The 20,469-nt window shown below is 35.8% G+C and overlaps 1 protein-coding gene across 15 annotated transcripts in view; it reads left to right on the top strand.

Moving 5' to 3' along the window:
- CLASP2 (cytoplasmic linker associated protein 2) overlaps positions 1 to 20,469 on the top strand; it is a 145,769-nt gene that overhangs the window by 92,135 nt on the left and 33,165 nt on the right. For 4 of the 15 annotated variants that reach the window (XM_068404619.1, XM_068404623.1, XM_068404618.1 and 1 more), the window contains 8 exons: positions 81 to 136; positions 1,263 to 1,433; positions 4,441 to 4,464; positions 6,967 to 6,984; positions 8,920 to 9,021; positions 14,043 to 14,213; positions 15,126 to 15,233; positions 20,151 to 20,257. In XM_068404619.1, the coding sequence (XP_068260720.1) occupies positions 81 to 136; positions 1,263 to 1,433; positions 4,441 to 4,464; positions 6,967 to 6,984; positions 8,920 to 9,021; positions 14,043 to 14,213; positions 15,126 to 15,233; positions 20,151 to 20,257 (757 nt within the window). The remainder of the gene's footprint in view (positions 1 to 80; positions 137 to 1,262; positions 1,434 to 4,440; positions 4,465 to 6,966; positions 6,985 to 8,919; positions 9,022 to 14,042; positions 14,214 to 15,125; positions 15,234 to 20,150; positions 20,258 to 20,469) is intronic. The other 11 variants (XM_068404624.1, XM_068404621.1, XM_068404630.1 and 8 more) reach the window with 6 other exon arrangements.

The following is a 20,469-nucleotide window of genomic DNA, read 5'->3' as shown; positions in this document are numbered from 1 at the left end:
ATTTTTTTTTTCTCTCTTTCTGTTACTGTTGCCTTTTGGATCTGATACATGAGACTTACTGGGCTGACTTCTTTTTTCAGTCGGCCTCTGTCTTCTAAATGGTCTGCAGCCAGCCCAGCAAGCCTTGCAGGCAGAGGTAAGGTGTTTGCTATGTAGTGCAGTGCACAATAATTGTTCTTTATGTTCTTTGAATTAAAAGTTTTAAATGCAGCTTAAAAATCTTACTGTCTTAAGTATTTACCCTGTTTCTAAGTTGAATAATGGTATGTGTCACTACAGACTGCACCTGGAGCTAAGATTGCCTCATACTTGCTTCACATTTCATGTATTTTCAGTTATTGCAAGTATAAGACATAATTTGCTATGTATTGGTACTATTAATTGATCATCTGTCTTGGAGTTTTGTCATGGAACAGTCACTCTCCAAGAAGCAAAACATTATTCTAAGGTCTGTTCATTATTATTAGGCTTACGGCAATTGGAAATTAAGGACTCATACCTTTCATCTATTCCCATGTGGCTGCTGCTCTTTATAAAAAAAAAAAACCACCCACAGATTTTAATTCAAAGAGTTTAATTTTGTCTTGAGTGTTCAGAATTTAATATCTTCTGTTTTCATATAGTGTGTTTGTAACTCCTTTTTACAGTTGGACAGTAATTGAGAGTGCTTGTGTTCTGGGTATTGAAACTGAAGGGGGGTCAAGTTTTGAAGACAAAAACCAATGGCTAAAACTAACTGAAGCAAATAGTTAATAGTAAATAATAGAAGGTGAATATAAAAATACTTTACAGAAGATTAGACCCTAAAGCAATTCAACGTTTGCGTTCAGCTTGCCTGTGGCTTTATCCTAGCTTAAGTGTAGGAATATTATCTTCATTCAGGACCGCTGGGGATGCTGTGAATTTCCTTACATTTGTGAAGCATTCAGTAATGTAATAAATCACATAAAGGTTCAGAATTATCTGTAGTAGGGTGGGAGCACATAGTTTGTATTAAGAATGGTAAAATTTCATGTTGAATGAAGCTAAATACTACTGTAAAATAAAATATTCTCTATCTGAATTTGATGGCAACACCAAGCCTGGTTTGCTTCTTAACCTCAAGAATACTTTGTTTAATATTAACTGGACTTGCACTGTGTTACATCGTTCTCTGTACTTTTTGCAGGTATGCTGCAGTAGAAGAAAATGCTGACCTTTTAAATATAGTTAATTTTATTAATTACCAACTAATTTCCTAGTTTGTTTTTTTTTACCACTAGTTTCAGGCAGCAGCAAGAGTGCTCCAAGCCCAGGAACTCTGCAAAGGTCTCGCAGCGACATAGATGTGAACGCTGCCGCGGGGGCCAAGGCCCGCCACGCTGCTGGGCAGACAGCTGGAGCTGGGCGCTTGTCAGCGGCGGGTCTGCCTCCAGGGTCTTACGCCTCACTAGGTAAGGGAGACAGCTTTACAATACTGTGAAATATTGAGGTTTTTGATCAAAAAGTGACAGGAAAATACTATTACCTACTATATACATTTGAAAAATTGTCATCATTTTTAGTAGTATTGGAGTATTGCAAAAGAGCAGGTGTTCTGAAGTTACCAGCTTCGCTAGATGTTTTATTTTTCTTGTGCTGGAAGAATGCCAGTGCAAAGAATGTATACATACTATGCTCTTTAAATGTGTTATTTTGGAATGAATATTAAATATTGGAAGGAGCTGTACCTTTACTTAACAGCAGGTGGTGATTATGGCTTTTTGTTTCTAGAAGTAATAGGGAAGTGAGTGTTAGGACTCTTGATTTTTTGTTTTTCTCAGCTCTTTAGCTGACTATTTTACAACAATGCTAAAGAGACAGCGTGGCAGTAAGTGGTGGCTTCTTCATGTAATACAGAAGTGTTTTACACAATAATATACAACGTTCATTTCATAGATTTCTTCCTAAGCATGTTGATGGAACTATGTGTGTTTATCTAGATGACAGTCTTCATAGATACGAATACTTGCTGTTAGGCATAGAAAGGGCTACAAATGATAAGAGTGCAGAAAAGTATTTGATGGTGGTGGTAGATGCTAGAACCTCCACTAAGTGGGGAGGCTAAAGGAATGTGGGCATGTTTTTGTTCTTCTTAGGTTATCCGTACTGTAGAGGGTAGTAATGGGGGAAGTGAGGTCCAGTATTCACAAAACTGTTAGTTTTTTCTCCTCAGCTAGATCACCAAGGAGGCATGTCCTAATGTCAGTATTGCCAAAGATGATCACAGCAGAGGCAGAGAAACTACATAGTTGTTCTGATTTACCTTGCGTTTGGGGAGATGGTGGCGTACACTTAGGCTATGGTTTCCAAAGTTTTTGGTTGTGATTTTTTTAAATTAAAATTTAAGTTAAAAACTATTTTAAATTAGTTGATTCTTTCGTCATCAGGGCCTACTTGAAATGGTTTCAACACCACTGATTTGGGGATTAAGTTTCTGAGCATGAGCAATGCTGACTAAAAGGACTTGCTACTGGAAATGGTCATGTTGGGTGTGGGCACCCTCTAGTGCCCACAGAGGGGGGAAATCAGGGAACCTGGTGGGTGGCAGGCGGACACCAAAGTTAGGCTGCTCAGTTTGCTTGGTGGAGGAGATAGGCTTGTGGTTATGGCTTGAGGAATTCTCAGTCCCTCCTAACTTAAAAGCCTGAGATAAGTGGGATGATTATTCTCCAAGATCCAAGTATTGTGTGGTCTGTTTTGGTGTGATTCTGAATCTCAGACAAAGCCGGACTTCAGCTATTGTCAGCAATAAGTGACACAGAGCGTGGTGGTAGAAGGATAAAAATGCCACATGGAAAACAGAGAGAGAACTCTCTCTCTGTTGATCTTCTTCATGCTGCTGAAATGAAGGGGCTCCTTTGGTCTTAAGAGTTTCACAGAACATTAGCTCTTGGTTGGAGTATTGGTTTGCTTTCAGAACGTTTTAAGCCATATGTGGTTCATGCCCGGGATTTTGTAAGCAAGGGTTGAGAAGGGCACAGAGGCTTTCAGGGAAGCAAATAGTGGTGGTTTTGTGCAGGAAAATAACAGAAATAATTATAATAATATACCTATTATGGATGGTATAAGGGCAGTGATAGTCAAGGAGACCAAGGTTTGTTTACAGTCACACAAAAGCAGTACTGCTTGATTGATCTTGGCTCATTCTCCTGACAGTTTAATCGTGGTAAGGTAATTTAAATGACATATGCCTGTCCCCTCCTACATACGTAGAGTGTGACTCTTGTGTGTTTGGCTATGGATTAACCATGGAATCCACCTCAAAATATTGTTTGCTCTTAGTTTTCAAAAGGTAACCTTGTAATGAATGGAGCGTGAATCCAAGCACGTGCCATGTTTCAGAAAATGGGCTAATTTGTAAACTTCTCCCCTCTGTTCGTTTTAAGGGGATTGTTCATACTAAATCCAAATAGGGTGACTTAAATGACAGAATTATCAAGATAATGCTGACCATGGTACTGCGATACCTAGAAAATGTTACTGTATGTCCATAATGCTTTCCACATCTCAGGTGTTGCAGTCAGTATCAAAATAAATAACATTGTCTCCTGGAGCTTGAATCTATTTTCACCCTTACTTAGAGAGAAACATCCCCCTTTTGCTTAAATAGCTGCCAGATGTAGAGCCTCAGAGGACCACAAGCTCAGGAGCGTAGTAATCTATAATTGTCTCCACCCATCTCTTCCATTTTTCTTATTAATAGAAGAACTCCTGCTTGCTTATTTATGATTTTTTTAAAAGACTGTTCTAGAAGCAGGAGGACATAGCCAACATTTAGAACAACTGAAGTAGAGTATCTTTGACATTATTAAGTATTAATGTCCTTTTTCAGGAGACTTGAGCTGTAATTATATATGTCTCGTGCTAAATATTTTAATTTTGATTGTTACTGTCAGAATATGTATGCACTACCTTCAAGCTGAGCTGGTAAACCTTTAATGTTTTTAAACCAGAGTGGAACTTCTCCCGTTTGTCCTCTGTCTTTACTGTGATGTCTTGTTCCCTCCTGTCCCTTACACCAGGTGGGGCTTCATGCTCAGTAGTAAATTTCATAAGAAATAGAAATATTGTGGTTCAGTAATGATATAAATATGTACTGATGCTTCAGTAGCTGTTGACACTAAGCATGAAACAGTTTATAAATATTTTACTGTAAAGGTTTGCTCAAATCCGGGTAATACAGAGAGATTCAGCATCTCTGTGCAGGGTACTTGTACCCTGTTCTGTAACTTTGTACCTCGGACTGAGAGAAACCAGTTTTATTTAAGGTAGTTTATACTTGCATGAGTTAGATAAACATGTCTGCTGTATTTAATATTAATGTATTTTCCTTAATTAATGTTTTATGACTCTGCTGTGAACACCTTTATTCTAACACACTAAGTTTTCCATGTTTCTTTGCCTGCTTTTTCAACAAAGAGGATACTTCTGACAAGATGGATGGTAAGAACTTTAGTCTGTCCTCTAATTCTATTAAATATTTAATAAAGTCTTATGTAAAATTATTGATGTTTAATATATTTGTCTGTTCATTAACAAAATACTATGCTGTTTTCTTTAACCCCTGTGTAATCTTGATGTCTTAATATGTGTTGTGTTATTGCTGTATCTGTCAGTGTTTTTGATGATTGGTCTGTATCAGCAACAGAAACTTCATCAGAAATTGAATGTTACTCCTGTGTTTTTTACAAAAGCTGTATTAATCACAGAAATTCTGTAATCAATACATGCTTTTTTTAACTAGCTCTAGTTCCATCTTGTTTCATAGTTTTACCTATAAAGTCAAATTTTTTGACTTTGGCAGAACAGCAATGGGAGAGCAGAAGATGCTTGACCACATTATTAAGGATCTAAAAAAAAAAAAAACAATCTTCTTTTTCAAAAGTGCTCTATCAAAATCTAGTCTAGCTACATCATTTTAAGTGCCTGTAAATTCTGTAATACAATGTAATTCTATTAAAGAACAGTTTGGAAGACCTACCTGTTAAAATAGCTGACCAAGTATTCTAGCTAAGTTTTAGTGCTTACTGTTTCTTAATTAACTGTATTAAACACACGGAGGGAGCAGTCATACACTTTCATCCTAACTGCAAAGCAGTTGAGAATCGGGCTTCTCGGAGCAGTTGTTTCAGGTGTAAGTAAAGCTTCCCATATAATGAAGTGGCAGAGTCCCAGCTTGAAGCCTGGTAATTCTAGTTATAATTTATTGCTGGGGAACACTTAACAAGTCAATTATGTTTGCTACTTATTTAATAATTCTTGGCATGTGTTTTTTAACAGTACATGTTTCCAAGAATGAGTAGTTTACAGGAAGCAAAGCAGGTGATATTTTTGATAGAAATGAAAACAGTATTAAAGGTAGATCTCTAAAACCCAGAATCCTGCGTCATTTTAAAGCACAGATAATCAGTTTCACGAGAGATACTTTTTGGAAGTATTTGAGCCGTTTTTGAGTATTGCAGATTTATTAAAGACAACTTTAATAAAATGAGGGGGGTTTGTTCAGAATAGTAGTGTCTGTCTCACTTATTTCCTTATGTGGCATATAATAGGATTTATTTATAATTATCTGTGCTAAACACTTAATCTTGAGGTTTTGCACATTGTCACCAGCAGTAAAGGTTCTTAGGGCCATGCGTACAGGCTTTTTCTTTATTCAGATCAGTAGTCACAACTAATAGCATTTTGTTATTTAGCTTTTGGAGTTGACAGTGAGCCTTTAGCTGTCCAAACCAGGTGGTAGCACAAGGGTGGAGAGGAAGGAGAAGCAGAACCACCCCTTTTAGGAGCAGCTAGCTCTTAGCCTGGCTTAGGTGTTGCATAGAACCTGCCTTCCAAAATCCAGCTCTGGAAGAATGTTGGATGTAGGAGGGTAGTTTAGGGTTTGGGGTTTTTTACACGGGCTGGCAAATGTGATCGGGAAAACTCTGAGGCACTCCTACATGCATATTACTGCATTGGATTTTTGTGAAGAAGCGTTGAAATTGACACTGAATTAATTTTTAGAGGGAGTTTTTAAAAATAGTACCTTGAATATAGTATAATATGAGAAAGCCATAGCCGGATTTGTTGTGGAGGTTAAGTTCAGGCTAGCCAAAGACACTAACAGACATTTTAATCATTGTAGTTCTCGTACAAGGCAGAAATGAGATAGGGTGAAAACAAAAATGGAAGAAATACCCTTTGATTTTTTTGAGGCATTTAACATTTTTATCACTACTAATATATATTTTATTCCATAATTAGATTTGTTTCAAAGGAACTTAGAGAGAGGAAGGACTGCTGCTTAGATAGCTTCCCATGAATTCCTAGGTACTGATGTCAGTAAAAAGATTTGTCCGACTCTCCTTTGGTCATAATCAAGTCTTGTTAAGCTTGGCATACTTGTTCAAGTGTGATCTGGTTTCAGCAAGCTCATATTACTTCCACTTCTCTGAGCAAAACTTGATCTTGTGCATGTAGATCTTCGGAGTAATCATGGACTTAATTCAGATAAATCCTCCTTGCTGGCAGTTCCTATCAAATTATTACTGTCCAGCATGGGAAGCACTGTCCTTGTGTTTTTCTCTGAGACAATTTATAATAGTATGTCTTATATTTTCAGAAGAGCTTGCACTAAAATATTTTTAATGTCTGTTTTGATTTGTACATGTCATTTTGTTGGCTTATCTCATAGATTTTTTTTTTTTTCCCATTGATTATTTTTTTGGTGGTTTTGTAGCAAATTTGGAGGCACTGCTGTATATTGTGTTCTTTTAAATCGCTAACAGTGTAGTATGGATGTCTCTTGATAATTTTGCTTCAGGTCAGTAATGGAATTTCAACACAAAAGCTTTAGACCTCTTGATAAAATTTGTCAACATTCATAAGATTAATCTCAAAAAGGAATTGGAGAGACACAGTATTGTTTGGAATATCATGTATTTTATTATTTTTTCTGTTTAGGAACAGCTTCTGAAGATGGTAAGAAAATATTTTGTTAGAATAGCTAATTTTTCAGCTTCATATTTTCATTGATAGAAATTAAGCTTTAAAAGTAGAATATAGTCTATCTGGGGCTTTGTGGAGGTTCATAACTCCAGATAGCTTATGCATCTAATACTTGGTTGTCATGTAGTATTTTTTAAATTGTTTTGCTTTTATTTTAATTCTCAAATACTCATCTGCAGTAGAAGTGTCATTGCTTAACATTTCTAGCGTGCAAACACAGGAGCTTTATAATTTTGCATTTGTTTTTTAAAGCGGATCTTGTCACAGAATATTTCATCAAACGTGTTCATGCTTTGGGAAGCAGGTGCTACTATTACTCATCTCCCTGAGACTTGGGAATTCATTTTCAATACACTACTAACATTTAAATTTATCATTAGTGAATGGATGTAGAGACTCCAAGTGAGTTAACTCATTTGCCTCACAACTGCAAACTGTTTTTTTACTTTGATGAAATGGAACCAGGTTCCAAGTGATAATTTAACGTATTACTGCAATAGTGGCACTCTGTATTCCTCGGTTTTTGGGCCAAATTCTGAACGCAGTTACGTGCCTTGCAGTCTCACAGCACTCAGTGGGAAAACATTGCCATTGCACGGGGATAACTAGTAGAGTTTGTACTAGTTCATCTAACCATTCTTGCTAGCATATTGTTTTCTGATAGTTTAGTGAATAACCTCCTTTATCCTGATTCTCTTCTTATAGACTCTCATCTATGGCTATTCCCTGTACTTGGATGAATAATATTAACTTGGTTGGTCTCCAAATTCGGCTGTGGAAAGCCTAAAGGGGCTAGAACTAAATAACAGTCTGTGTACCTAATTCTTCTGGGTCAAATATTGACTCTACATGTCTAGAAAAATATTTTAATTATGCTGTTTTGAAAAGTGGATTACTCGTTGAGCTGGATCCACCCTGTACAAGCTTTTTGGGTTTTGTTCTTGCAACTTATAAGAATTATGGTTAGCATGGCTTTGTTTTTTGTTTCATTTTACTGTTGTTTGAGAGGTTGGCTTAGGAAATGCAGTACACAACTCTACTATTTTCTTTTATGAATAATCTTTCAGTTACTTATAATTCATCCAACTGGGGTCTTCCTTTCTTTGGTAATTTCATTGTATACTCTGGATGTTGTGAGGAACATGGCTAATAATGCAGAAAGGTTTAACCCAAGATGGTTTTGGCATTTGAGACAGAAGTGACTCTATTGTCTTAGTTGTAGATACTCAGTTTAATCTGTCTCTTCCTCAGTTCTATCTGAGAAGAGTAGTATTTCCTTATATCATGTTGTTACTGAGAAGTACTTAAGTGTACTTAGTCTTTGCAAAATGCTGTTAAAAGCTTGGGAAATCCTGTAGAAGACTATATAACTGTGGCTGGGAAAACAGTAGAATCTTCAGTAGTAGGAGAGCTAGTATTTGGATTTTTAAAAAGAGGAGTGAAGTTCGGAAGAAACCTCAGAACCCTGTTCAAAAAATACTCAACATAATTTTTGTACTTTTATGACAGCAAGAGTAGAATTACAACAAGTAATCATGAGAAGAGCGTACCTGATACAGCAACATTAGCATATGCATTGCCTATTATATTTAATAAACTTCCTTTTTTTAAATATAATCAACCTATTTCTGTAGGAAGCAAAAACTACCTAGCTAGTTCAGAGTGTTTAAATGATAATGTGTAAATTGTTTACTGAAACGTGTAGCATCAGAGGAAAAGTATTTTGATTCCTCAACTCAGTCCTTCAAGGTGTTCAAATTTCTACTAATTATCCCAAGCAAATTTTCACCAATTGAGTTACGTTATGCTGCTTTATCTACAGTAACTTAAAATGTTAGTAAATGCTACTGATGCTTTACTTTCTACATTACTGTGAAAAACTGATTTAAGGCCATCTTTCTGTTATAGGTCGTGTACGAACAAAGCTTTCAACACCTTCTGTTGGTATTGGAAATTCCAAAACAGATTCCAGAGGACGGAGTAGAACCAAAGTGGTGTCACAGTCTCAGCGTATGTATTTTGTGTTTGTCAGTTATACCTGATAAAGAGGCCAAATGCTTAAGCATATATTCATTCACCAATGGCTACAGTCAAAGTTAATTTTAAGAAAAAGCTGCATACTGAGTTGTTGTTCTGTGCCTTAGGTTCATCATCGCCAGACAAAAATGAAGGTATTTTTTTCAGTGTTTTGGGTCAGTGGTATTTGCATGCTTTTCTGATTCATGTTGTTTTTCTCTGGACAAAACACTAGGTTAGGTCTTAGTTTGCCAATTGAATTAGATAATGTAACAGGAGATGAAATCTACCCTTAAGTTCTGTCTTCAGTTATAACTTCTCAACATTCTTTTTCCCCCCTTTCTGACCTCCCCAACATGAAACACCAGTAAACTGTGTCAGTTATATGTGACACACGGACGAGTAATAGAGAAGAATGGGTAGGCTGAGTGGTGTCCTCACTGTTACCTGCAAAACCCAGTCTTTCATTTTTCAAAAAGTCTTCTTTTTCAGCCAGAAATACCTATTTTCATTTTAAGCTAGACAGTACTCTAGCTCTTGGATATATGCTCCTTTTTCTGTGTTACAGCTGTTACCTTTACTTAACTCTTCTTTGGAGTAAAAACACTAAACCATAACTTTATAATCAGTTACTTTTAGCTTATATTGAATCAAAAGGTTAAAACAAGCAATTTACTGTGTGTCACAGTAATTTTCTATGTGTGTTTAGAAACCAAAGCAAATACAAAATTTCCAATCTAGCTGAGCACTCTGTCATTAATTAAAAAGACCTGATTACCTCACATTCTTTGGCACTGGCTGACCTACAGCAATTTGTTCACACATCTGATGTCTCCAACAGACGTCTTCTGGCTAAGCTCTGTAGTGTTTTCAGATTCTCATCTTTGTCTAATTAAGTGAAATGCAACAAAATTAATGAAAGGAAGACAAATTAACAATAAAATTAAAATAAACTAACCAGTCCTATAGTTTGCCAGGTCTAATGTTATAAACCCAGTAAATTACACAGGTTTTGAATTTTCCAGTACAATTATTTTGCTATCAGTAACCATATCCACTTTCTTTTAATAAAAATCCTTAATTCTGTGTTTAATGGCAGAAACATTTATCTTCATAGCAATGACTGCATTTATCATAAATAGAATGATTTTAGAAGTAAAAAAGCAGGTAGAATAGTGTTGGTGTTTTTTTTTTTCCTGTTAAGAGTACTTCCCACTCAGTTTTGCATTACTTCATTTTCCAGCAAATACAGTTGGATCAAACCTGATCCAATGCTTGCAGGTTTTGTGAAATAAAAGTTTCAAAAAATCTGAACAGATAAATATGAAATAATAAAATCCAATAACAGAAGTTCTCTCTAGTAATTTTTTGCTTTGACAGTGCTCTAATCCCACAAGTGTTTGTGGGAGGCAAAAATAAAGTCTAGTTATTGGCTGTGACATAGGTTGTGCAAAACTTGGTTTATGTTTTCAGTGTTAAGATGACTACGCTGTATCATAAGCAAAGAATATTTGGATTAATAATTTAAGGGGGGGATATCAGTCCTGTCAAATCACTTTTTCCCTTCATGAAAAGCTGTAAGCAGTATCTGTAACACACTCTGCATTACTATTAGGAAGGTTCTGAAATAAGCTTTTTGAAAACACCTTTGTACTTTGAATAGACTTGGTAAATTCTTAAAAATTGTTAAGGTGTTTGATAAACTGTTTGGGGGTGGTTAAATTTAGGTAGCAATAATAAGACTTTTGGGGTGATCATTGTCATATAATATTAAGTAAACTGTATTCAGAGAAACAAACTGGAGCTTTTTCAGTTTCTTTTTACTAACAATGACCATTTTTTTTTCCAAGATAATTAATTTTTGCACAGTATTAATGTCTAAAGAGATAAGTTGAATTGATACTGAGATAACTAGATTTGTCTACATGTGATGATGTGTGAAAATTAAATGCATGAATGCATCTTTATAGCCTTTTATTACTACTTCTGTTCAGAACTGATGGCTTCAGATAGCTCCTATAACCTGTCAGTGGGGGAGAACAAGAATTCTGAGATGTTTTAAGGAAGATAAACAGGGCAAATACAAATGGGCAGGCGAAGGAGAATTGCCAGGCACTCTATGCCAGCTGTTTCAGTGATGATGCTTTACGTGACTGAAAATTTTCACAGCACTGTGGGGAGTGAGATGCTTGACGTTTCCATACAGGGGATTGTTTTAGTTCCCCAGCTTAGAGTGGGAGAACAGCTTCATATTAGATTTAAGCTTTTACTTTTTAAAAAACACTGTAGCACAGATGCTTTTGTAAATTTAGGGTTACAACTATTTAGCATTTTTGTTCGAAGATCATTTTATGAAAGACTTGCAAATTTGAATGCTTTTCCAAAAGATACTTTCTAAGGGTTTTTGAAGCCCTCTATTCTTCCTTTTGTATTTTTAAATTGTAACATAAAATAAATGCCTATGCAATCTATAGCTCATTATTTTATTCTTATCTATGGAAAAAAATAGTTCAATTTTTTTTCCTCTCCCTTCCTGTTTGGTTGTCAGGTAATTCAGCAGGGTGTGCTAAAATTACATTACAATCTTCATTCAGAGAAAATTCGATTCCTGAATGGAAACAAATTCTTACTTTTATAATTCAGATTAATTTTAAAGTGTAAAACCTGAAATTCTATGCAAGTCTTTTCAGTTATGCCATTGTGAGTTGTTTGTTTTTTTGTCATCCACCGCACCTGCAGCTCAGTTCCTTTACTGTCTGTCTCAAAAAAAAAAAAAAAAAAAAAATAATGTTTTGGCCTTGTGTGTAGTTTTTGTTCAGCTGTTGAACTTCTTGAACCTTTTTGGCAACGTAATATTCTTTTCTAGTAATGCAAAGGCAACAGTTTCATGTTTAATTGAAATGTAATTCTTCAGTATTATTCAGTTGTTGATTAGAAAGCTGAAGAATTGTAATTTGCTTGTGCAGCTTTGCTTCATCTGCTTTGTACATAGCATCTGAGTTTAATTCTTCTACTGTGGAAGCTACTTATAAGCACTGCTTTAGCATAACCCCCTGTGGCTTTTTTTCCTGTGTGAAATGACTAAAGCTTTCTTATTTCCATTTGCCATCCATTTTTTAATCTGCTCTGCTCCCTCCCTCTTCATGGATTATAAACCCCTACCCTAATCCTGCCTTTACACTTGTTCAGGATCACAGTCTGCTAATCCCATTGGTGGTAAGAGTCTACAGAATTTGTGTATACATCATTGTTTGATCACCTGTTTGACATATCTCATCGAAGGACCCTATTCAGCAGAAATTCTGGCTCGCTTTTTTCCATGTGCTGCACTTACCTAATTGGGTGTAATCCTTATTTAGAAGGCAGTAGAGATGGGAGGTTTGTGTCATTTTGGAATCCTGTTTTAGTAACCCTTCTTTCATCATTCAGTTTGCTTAGATCTACTACTGGTGGTCGTACTGACAACAGTATGCTAATGCTGTTGTTAGCATGATATTTTCAGGATATTAAGCTTCATTTGGTTTATTTACACCATAGTGGTACACTTTGCAGGTCAGACAATAGAAAGATAAATAAAGTGTTAGAATGGGAGGCTGCATTTCTTCTGTATATTCTGAGAAGAGTAAGTTTTTCAGGTTTCTGACTTAGTGAAGAAAATCTTTTAAAACTCTCTGGCACAGCTAAAACTTTGACGATATTTTAATTTTTTTAAAGAGATATAAAATACTGGAGGCTAGGAAGAAGGCATAGTAATATCAGGTCCCAGTTGAAATGCCCTGATATGAAGAAACTGCCAAACCCTTAATTTTTGCAGACCACAGCAATTTTATAGATTTTTCACTATAGAAGTTATGCTTGTTTTTTCCAGGCTGTGTAATATTTTATTTATCATTTCTGCTGAATAGGTCCATAGTTTGGAAAAGGGATTTTGCTAAATAATCATTTCAAGTTTGAATTCAAACAATGAATCTGAAAGTATATGCATGGTACATTGTTTTAGTTTTCTCCCTTTCACTCAGCGTATGTTTTATTTTGTTTGGGATTTTGTTTCTTTTCTCATACGGTTAAGCTTTAATCAACTTTTAAATGTGCTTCATAAGAAGTAACCCATGAAACTCACTTGAGATGTTGCATGTTAAGTCTATAGATCTGATAGCATAGCTGTGGTCATACGTTACCTGATTATTTTTAAAAGATTAATGAAAGGTTTGTATCTGTGTGTAATTAACCTTTGGTTGAAGTTATGTTTTGCTTTTTATTTGGTCAGACTTCTTGAATTCTGCAGCTGGAAACAATATATCAACTGGTGGTATAAATTGGTTATAACTAGAGAAGAATGGATTCATTGTTAGGGCTTAGAATTTACATTTTCTATAACTGAGATATCAAAATTAGGGATCAGTGAGGAGTTTCTAATAGCGGGTACAATGGGTTGAACAGTTATAGCACTTTGTAATGGGAAGTGCTGATCAGTAAAAATAAAGGGCGCTTAAATATGTCCTGATCAATTTTTTAGCTTGTTCAAAACTAATTGAAGATTTTCTTTGAATTTACAGGGTAGCCTCCACAGAAATGAACATGAATATTTTAGTTGTCTTCAGTGACATTTTACTTAACTTCGCAGAGAGTAGTGCTTTGAGACCCAATGCTTTTAAAAGCAAGGGAGAAGAGATTAAAAGTTAGGAAAATGATGTTATTTTATTATGACACACCGATGTTCATGTTAGGGATGCTGGAACTGTTGATGAAGACTAGAAATGTTATTTATGCTTTCTTGAGCGTATCTAGTGCTAAATACCATGCCAAGTGCTTCCTTGCATTGATAATTTTATCTACTTTGTATGTGCTATAAGAACTTGCACCAGGGTTTTCTATTTCCCATTTTTACCCTGTAAGTTTTCCCAGACCATTTCAATCTACCACCACTTTCCTGCTAACTTTAAGCATTTTTTTCTTTTTAACCATGGTTGTTTATCTCCTATGCTGTTACTTATATTCATTCATTTTGCCTTCAGCTGGCAGTAGATCTGGGTCTCCTGGAAGAGTTTTGACAACAACCACCCTTTCCACTGTGAACACAGGAGTTCAGAGAGTGTTAGTGAATCCTGCAACTGCACAGAAACGAAGCAAAATCCCACGAAGTCAGGGATGCAGTAGAGAAGCTAGTCCTTCTAGATTGTCAGTAGGTAAGAATCACTGAATAACTCTTGGTTTCTTTATAGCCCTTCTTTAAGTGCTGGATATCTACCGCTTTGTTTAGATATAAGTGGATGAAAAAATTAGAATACATATCGATAAAAATCTAAAATGTGCCTGTTTTCTGAGGCTAGTCTTTGATATATAAGACAGTTTTAAATTTAAGCTGAAACTTGAATTTTTTGCTGTCAGGATGCAGTAGTTGTTCTTTTCTTCACCTCCCTTTCTTACTTCTCTTTCACATTGAATGAAAGTGCGATACCATTTTGCAAATATTTTCTTCATTACTTTTGTGTGTCTTCTGCATATATGTGCGTGCATGTGTGTACTTCTATGATACAAAAATTAATGTCATAGCTCTTAAACCTCGTGGTATAACCTGATTACACTTTATTACAAACAATATTATTGAAAACTGTCTGTTGATTTTAATGGCATTGCTGCTGTTCTTCATTTTGTATTTTGATTTTAACCTGAGCTGTATGAGCTTTACATTTTCCTTCTTTAGAAAGCTGTGGGTGTTTTTTCGTTTGGGTTAGTGTTGATTAACTTGATCTTGAGCACAAATTCTGAATCAATACTCTCTTCATATTTTTCATTGTTTGTTTCCTCTCCATCCTTTTCAAGAGGTTTTTCACCCATTCTGAAAAGAGTTGGTAAATCCCCATTTTTAGCTGTGTGAGGAAATAATTTCGTTGAACTGGCTACACTTAGTGTAATCCAGCACAATCGAGAAAGCGTGTGGAAACGGTTATGACTTACAGTACGACATAATCGTCAGTGTCTTTTCTTAGAAATACATCTTTGATCTTACGGCAAAAAAGAATTGCATTAAAACTACGACTTTTCTTCTGTCTTCTCCCTTCTGTGCTGCTGTTTCTCTGTACCCTGAATCATACTAGCGCGAGGCAGCCGCATTCCTCGGCCTAGTGTGAGTCAGGGGTGCAGTCGGGAGGCCAGCCGTGAAAGTAGCAGGGACACAAGCCCTGTCCGCTCTTTTCCACCCCTTGGTAAGTACTCCGAGCCCCTTGTTGTGCATGGCTGTCTTTGCCCTTCATTACTCGCACCTAACGAATCCGTGCCTCCTTCATTTAGCTTGTAGCCAGCCACCGTTATTTTCTCTTCCTTTGGCTCACTCACCACTTACTTCGATGGAGAATTGACCAATGTGTGAATGGGTTGCACAGCTGAAAAATAAATGCTTTGCTAGTGTTAGTCTTATCTTAAATACCAAGTCTGGAAAGGTGTCTGATACGTGGCGCCTAGATACTTTTTTTGAAAGGGGAATTCTGCTTTTGGAAAGTTTTTTGCGATTATGCGTTTCTCTTTTTATTACAGCAGGCATTGCTGGGGGGCAGTTAGATAATCCATTTCTCACTGAGCAGCTAGAGCAAAGAATACAGTGTGGCTGTCATCTTCTGCCTTTCCCTGCATTAACAGCTAGGGTCTGCTAGTAGTCAAAATTACTCCCTAGTCAAGGAACCATTTTGGTGTATAAGAGGAAAATATACTTCATTTTATGTCTCCTTCGCTATACTGTCATCACTGTATTATGTGAAAAAATAGTAAAAATCTTTACCTTTTTGCTGTTAAAGCAAGTAAATATCATGTGGATAAGGGACCAATCTACTGAAGCAGAACTGTATTCTAAGGCTGCTTTCCATTTTCTAAAAATGAACAAGGCAAGTAGCAAAGTCCTTATCCAAGTAGGTGAACTAAAGTACAGGTCTGGAGTTTACTTTTAATCTGCATAGAACAGGTGATAAGTAGTTGTAGCAGCTGCTGTTACATAGGGAGCAAGAGAGGAATTGAAAGCTTTAACATTCACACATGCATGGCCACATTCAGTCCTCATTCCTAGAGCTGCTATAAGCAAAAGTTTTGTTTCCACTTAGTATTCCAGCTTATTGGCCTGACACCTCAAAGATTTTGCAATATTGTCAAGCTGTTGCCTGTTTTTGAAACATCAGTAAGGCCTAGGAACATTAGCTTGTAATTAACATGTTGTTGGTTAAAGATTAGGGAAGCTTCACATCTCCATGTATCCTTGTCAAGGTTACTATGAAGTTGGTACTAGATGTTGATAAAAGTCTCTTTACATGTTGGGGTTTTTTTTGATTGTTTGATAATATGAAACTGTCTCTGTAAGTTTGTACCCGAAACTGATCTCTTTTGGTGTTATCTTTGAGTTAGTCTTCAGCATGTATCCCCCTTCTTTTGTTTGTTCGAGTGTAGCTTAGAGTTAAGGACTTTGTAATGCTAGGAGTTAAACTGAAAATAGTAAATCTCGGTTAGTCTGAAAATGGTAAATCCCTGGTTTCTGTCTCAAATTGAGGCACCCAACTGCACTCCTGATGAGCACAGGAGGTCTGCTGTGGCCTGTTAAGGCAGTGTGCTTCCTGCCAGCCATGGTTTTACTGGGGAAGTACGGATTAATGGAAGGAAAGCTGTTTCAATAACTAATGCTAGTTTGCCCGGATGCTATTTAATTGGGAAAATAAATTAGGAGTAGACATTATGCAGGATCCTTTAGTAAACTTGTGTCTTTTAGTAGAACACATCTGGCAGACTGTTGTAGTACACACCCTTATTTTTAAAAGAAAAGAAGGTATTTTCCAGATGTTTTTGTGCTGCTTTTGCTACCATACAGCTTGACTTCCATTGCATGCCTGTGAGATCAAATCTACATTTTATATTTGGTCAAATGCTTGTTATCTTAAGAAATCTCTATTAAACTAATACCATAAGATGGGTCATTGGGACAGATGCTACTTGAGGTTTTATTTTTATTGATGGAGTTTAATTTTTGTATTCAGATATCAAAACAAGTACCTATGGAAATACAATAAGTTGAATTGTCTGATAGCACAGAGCATGCAAAGTAGCATGTACAGGAGTCCAGTGTTTTTTTAAAAAAAAAAAGCAGCTATACCTGGAATAAATGAGGATTCCTAGTATGACTTCTTCTTTGAATGATTTCGCATGTTACTCAGTGTTTTGTTGGACCAGCTGTATCTTATGGCATGCTATAACATCTATCAAAAATATTAAATGTCATGTTTTCAAGTGGAAGATGAAATAAGGCAAATTCAGCTCTGTGTTTGTAGCTAGAGACAGTTTTACACGGAGAAGGGAATGTAATTTGTATTGCATCCGATTCTCAGCACAGAAATTTTTGCTTAAAAATACTAAGCCCTTGGGGGCATGAAGTGACCCAAATGCTACATAATTGCTTCTCTGCATACATTGGTATGAACAGTTTATGTGATCTCACATCTCAGTGTAAGATTAAAAATTGGGAGATAAGAGCCACTCTGAGAAGCAAGTGATTTGTAACTTATATGGAAGTGCCTATTTTTCTGTTACATATGTTAATATTAAATATCAGACTAGTATAATTTCTGTATTTTAGCCAAGAAATTATGTTGAGTCCATTTAAAATAATTCTTATTTTGAGTCATCTTTTTAAAAAATGAAACCACAAAGGTAAATACTTGCACAATTTATGCAATTGGGGGCTACAGAGAATATTCTTGAAAATACGCTTTGGAATGAGGGATGTTTGATCCAATACAGAGCTTCCTTTTGCCGTCTTAAAAACTCATCCAGCATATTTCAAATGCACATGGGGACAGGATCGTCTTGAATTATCTGCCTAAAGTTTGAAGTTTTAATTGTACCTTTAATTTTAAGGACTTGTTGATGGAAAGCAATAGAAGGGTTTATCCTGTTACTACTTGTACTTAAAGCCCTACCAGCCTTGATGCCCGTGTTTTGACATCCTCTGTCCTGTCTCCTTGTCCATGCTCAGACATACTTTCTGAAGAACTAAGTATTCCACAAAGTGTTGTTTGCAAAATAAAATTCCCTAGCTAAACAACTTAATGCAGGTTTAGTCTGAAATAAAATACATTGCTGTACCTGGTGTAAGGAGTAGAGAACTTCACGTAGAAAAACCACAGTGTTGTTTCTGGGACCTTTACAGGACTTAGGATCATTTTGGACTTCACTCAGGTTGAGAGGTGTGCTTCCCCAAGTGTGATTTGGTCCATGTCAGGGTTATTTGATTCAAATCAGACTCTTAAATTGTCTGTGTTTTTCAGAGTAAAGGATGATTCATTTGATTATTGGTTTCTATTTACACTACTTTATGTATCCAAAAGGTGTAAAAATATTTGCATTTACAGTTATTTATTAAATTATAAGATTATATCTGGGGTTTATGTCACTGTGGTTGGACATTTGAATTCAAGTTAAAATTGTCAAAACCAGTTTCGTTTACGTGCCTATAAAAGTCTAACTTAAGTGAGCTGAAGAAAGAAGATGAATTGTTTAAAAACACATTGAATTTAAAATGACTTGGTTTAAGAAAGAAAATATTAGCAATGGGGAGACAACTTCTTCAGAATCTCTAAAATACTAGTTTTATGCAAGTGCCAGAAGGAGGAGGGTGCTCAGTTGTAGTCAAAAGTCCTTAAGGATCTTTGGTTCCCACTTCCCATAAATTTAAATCTTAATGAGCTATAGTAACTAACATAAATGTTTCAATTTCCCATTTTATTTATTTAAAGAAAACAATACAAATGTGAAATAGTCATTGCATTAAATTATTTTAAACTTTTCATTAAAATTGAATAATTTTAACTTTCATCTGCATAGTGTTGAGTTTTAACTGAGGTTGACTTATCTGCACAGAGGCAAGAACTCAAGTTTATACAGATTGCTGCTACCACAGTTTGTGCAGCAGTCACTTCTTGCAGGTAACGTTTGGTACGTGAGCTCTGGCTCTAGTACCAATTCTCTAGTGCGTAGAATTGAGTTGGCTACAATGGAAGACCAGTATCAGTGGAACTTGGTAGATGTTCCTGAGTATTCTGTTTGTGCGTGTGCGCATGTGTGTCTACGCATTTTTTCTTCTTTGAACTTAAACATACTTGCTTTTAATCTGCTCTTAATCTTTTAAATTAAAAATAATCATGCATGAAATGTCCAGTGTACATAAACCTATATAATTGTATTCTGTATAGTCAAAGAACTTCTTTGAAGCTTTTTCCTTCTGTGTAATACTCAGTTTCTTGTGCTAAAGCTGGATCTTTTTGATAAATATTCTCTTGTTCATCTAAGCAACTGCTGAGCACTTTGATTCCATGGTAATAGATAGGGTTTATATGATCCTGTTATTGCAGCTTCCAGACATCACTCCAGATCCACTGGTGCCCTCTACACTCCTGATGTTTATGGGGCTACAGGTGAAGGATGAGTACACTTTGCTGTCATCTGTGCAGTCATCCTGGACTTTTTTTTTTCCCCACCCACTTGATTATTCTCATAGTTGAGTTTTAAAAAGCATTATTTATATTAATTTGAGTTTTGTGGTTTTAATAATCCAAATAGATGTGTTTATGTTGCTAGATTTCGTCTCCACCCCACCTTCCAATGTTCATCCTTTTCTTCCTTAACAACATTTTATTTTTACTCGCCGAAGAACTTTTGTAGTTTTCCATTTTTCAGTATTTGTAGAGCATTCTTTATGCATGTAGTTTTCTAATCAGCACTCTTAATAGCCTTCCCATTGTATTTGCTTTCTTTTTAAACGAGAACAAAAACCCAAAATGAAGAATATTAATTTTTAAAAAAAGGAAAGGTTCTTTCATTTAAAACCGTTGTTTTGTGTTTTTTTTTTCCTGTGGTATTGGAATAGAATGTTGTATATGACTCTGCTTTTTTACTTCATTTCTTACTTTTCGCTGCACCACTAAAAACTTCAGAAGAAAATAACCAGTATTTTAGCCACTACATAATTTATTAGAAATGTTAAGCAAATGCTTTTCTTCTGCTTGGGTTTTTTAAAGTGAGTGTGGTATTAATGTCCCACGTTGGTATTCTGACTGAATTCTTTATATTCGTTTTTGTTGTTGTTATAACAGGTACCGGCTTTGGAATTAGTCAGTCGAGTAGATTGTCGTCATCAGTTAGTGCTATGAGAGTGCTGAACACAGGTTCTGACGTGGAAGAGGCAGTAGCAGATGCTTTGGTAAGAATCTTGCACTTATCTTGTGTAGGACACAGACTCTTAAAATGTTTGGTATCTATACATTAAAGCATGCAAAAAGACTTGTCATTCATTATTATATTGGCTTTTAGGTGGGGAAAAAAAGAGAAACCGAATTGCTAGAGCTGCAAAGTATTGGAATTTTTGTTCCCTACAGAAGTCTTAACTTTTGAGGAGTGTATGTTTCTCTTTCT

The sequence above is a fragment of the Nyctibius grandis genome, chromosome 7 (genome assembly GCF_013368605.1).
Source record: "Nyctibius grandis isolate bNycGra1 chromosome 7, bNycGra1.pri, whole genome shotgun sequence".
In the NCBI taxonomy this organism is placed as follows: domain Eukaryota; kingdom Metazoa; phylum Chordata; class Aves; order Nyctibiiformes; family Nyctibiidae; genus Nyctibius; species Nyctibius grandis.
This window is presented reverse-complemented; position numbering and strand designations above follow the sequence as displayed.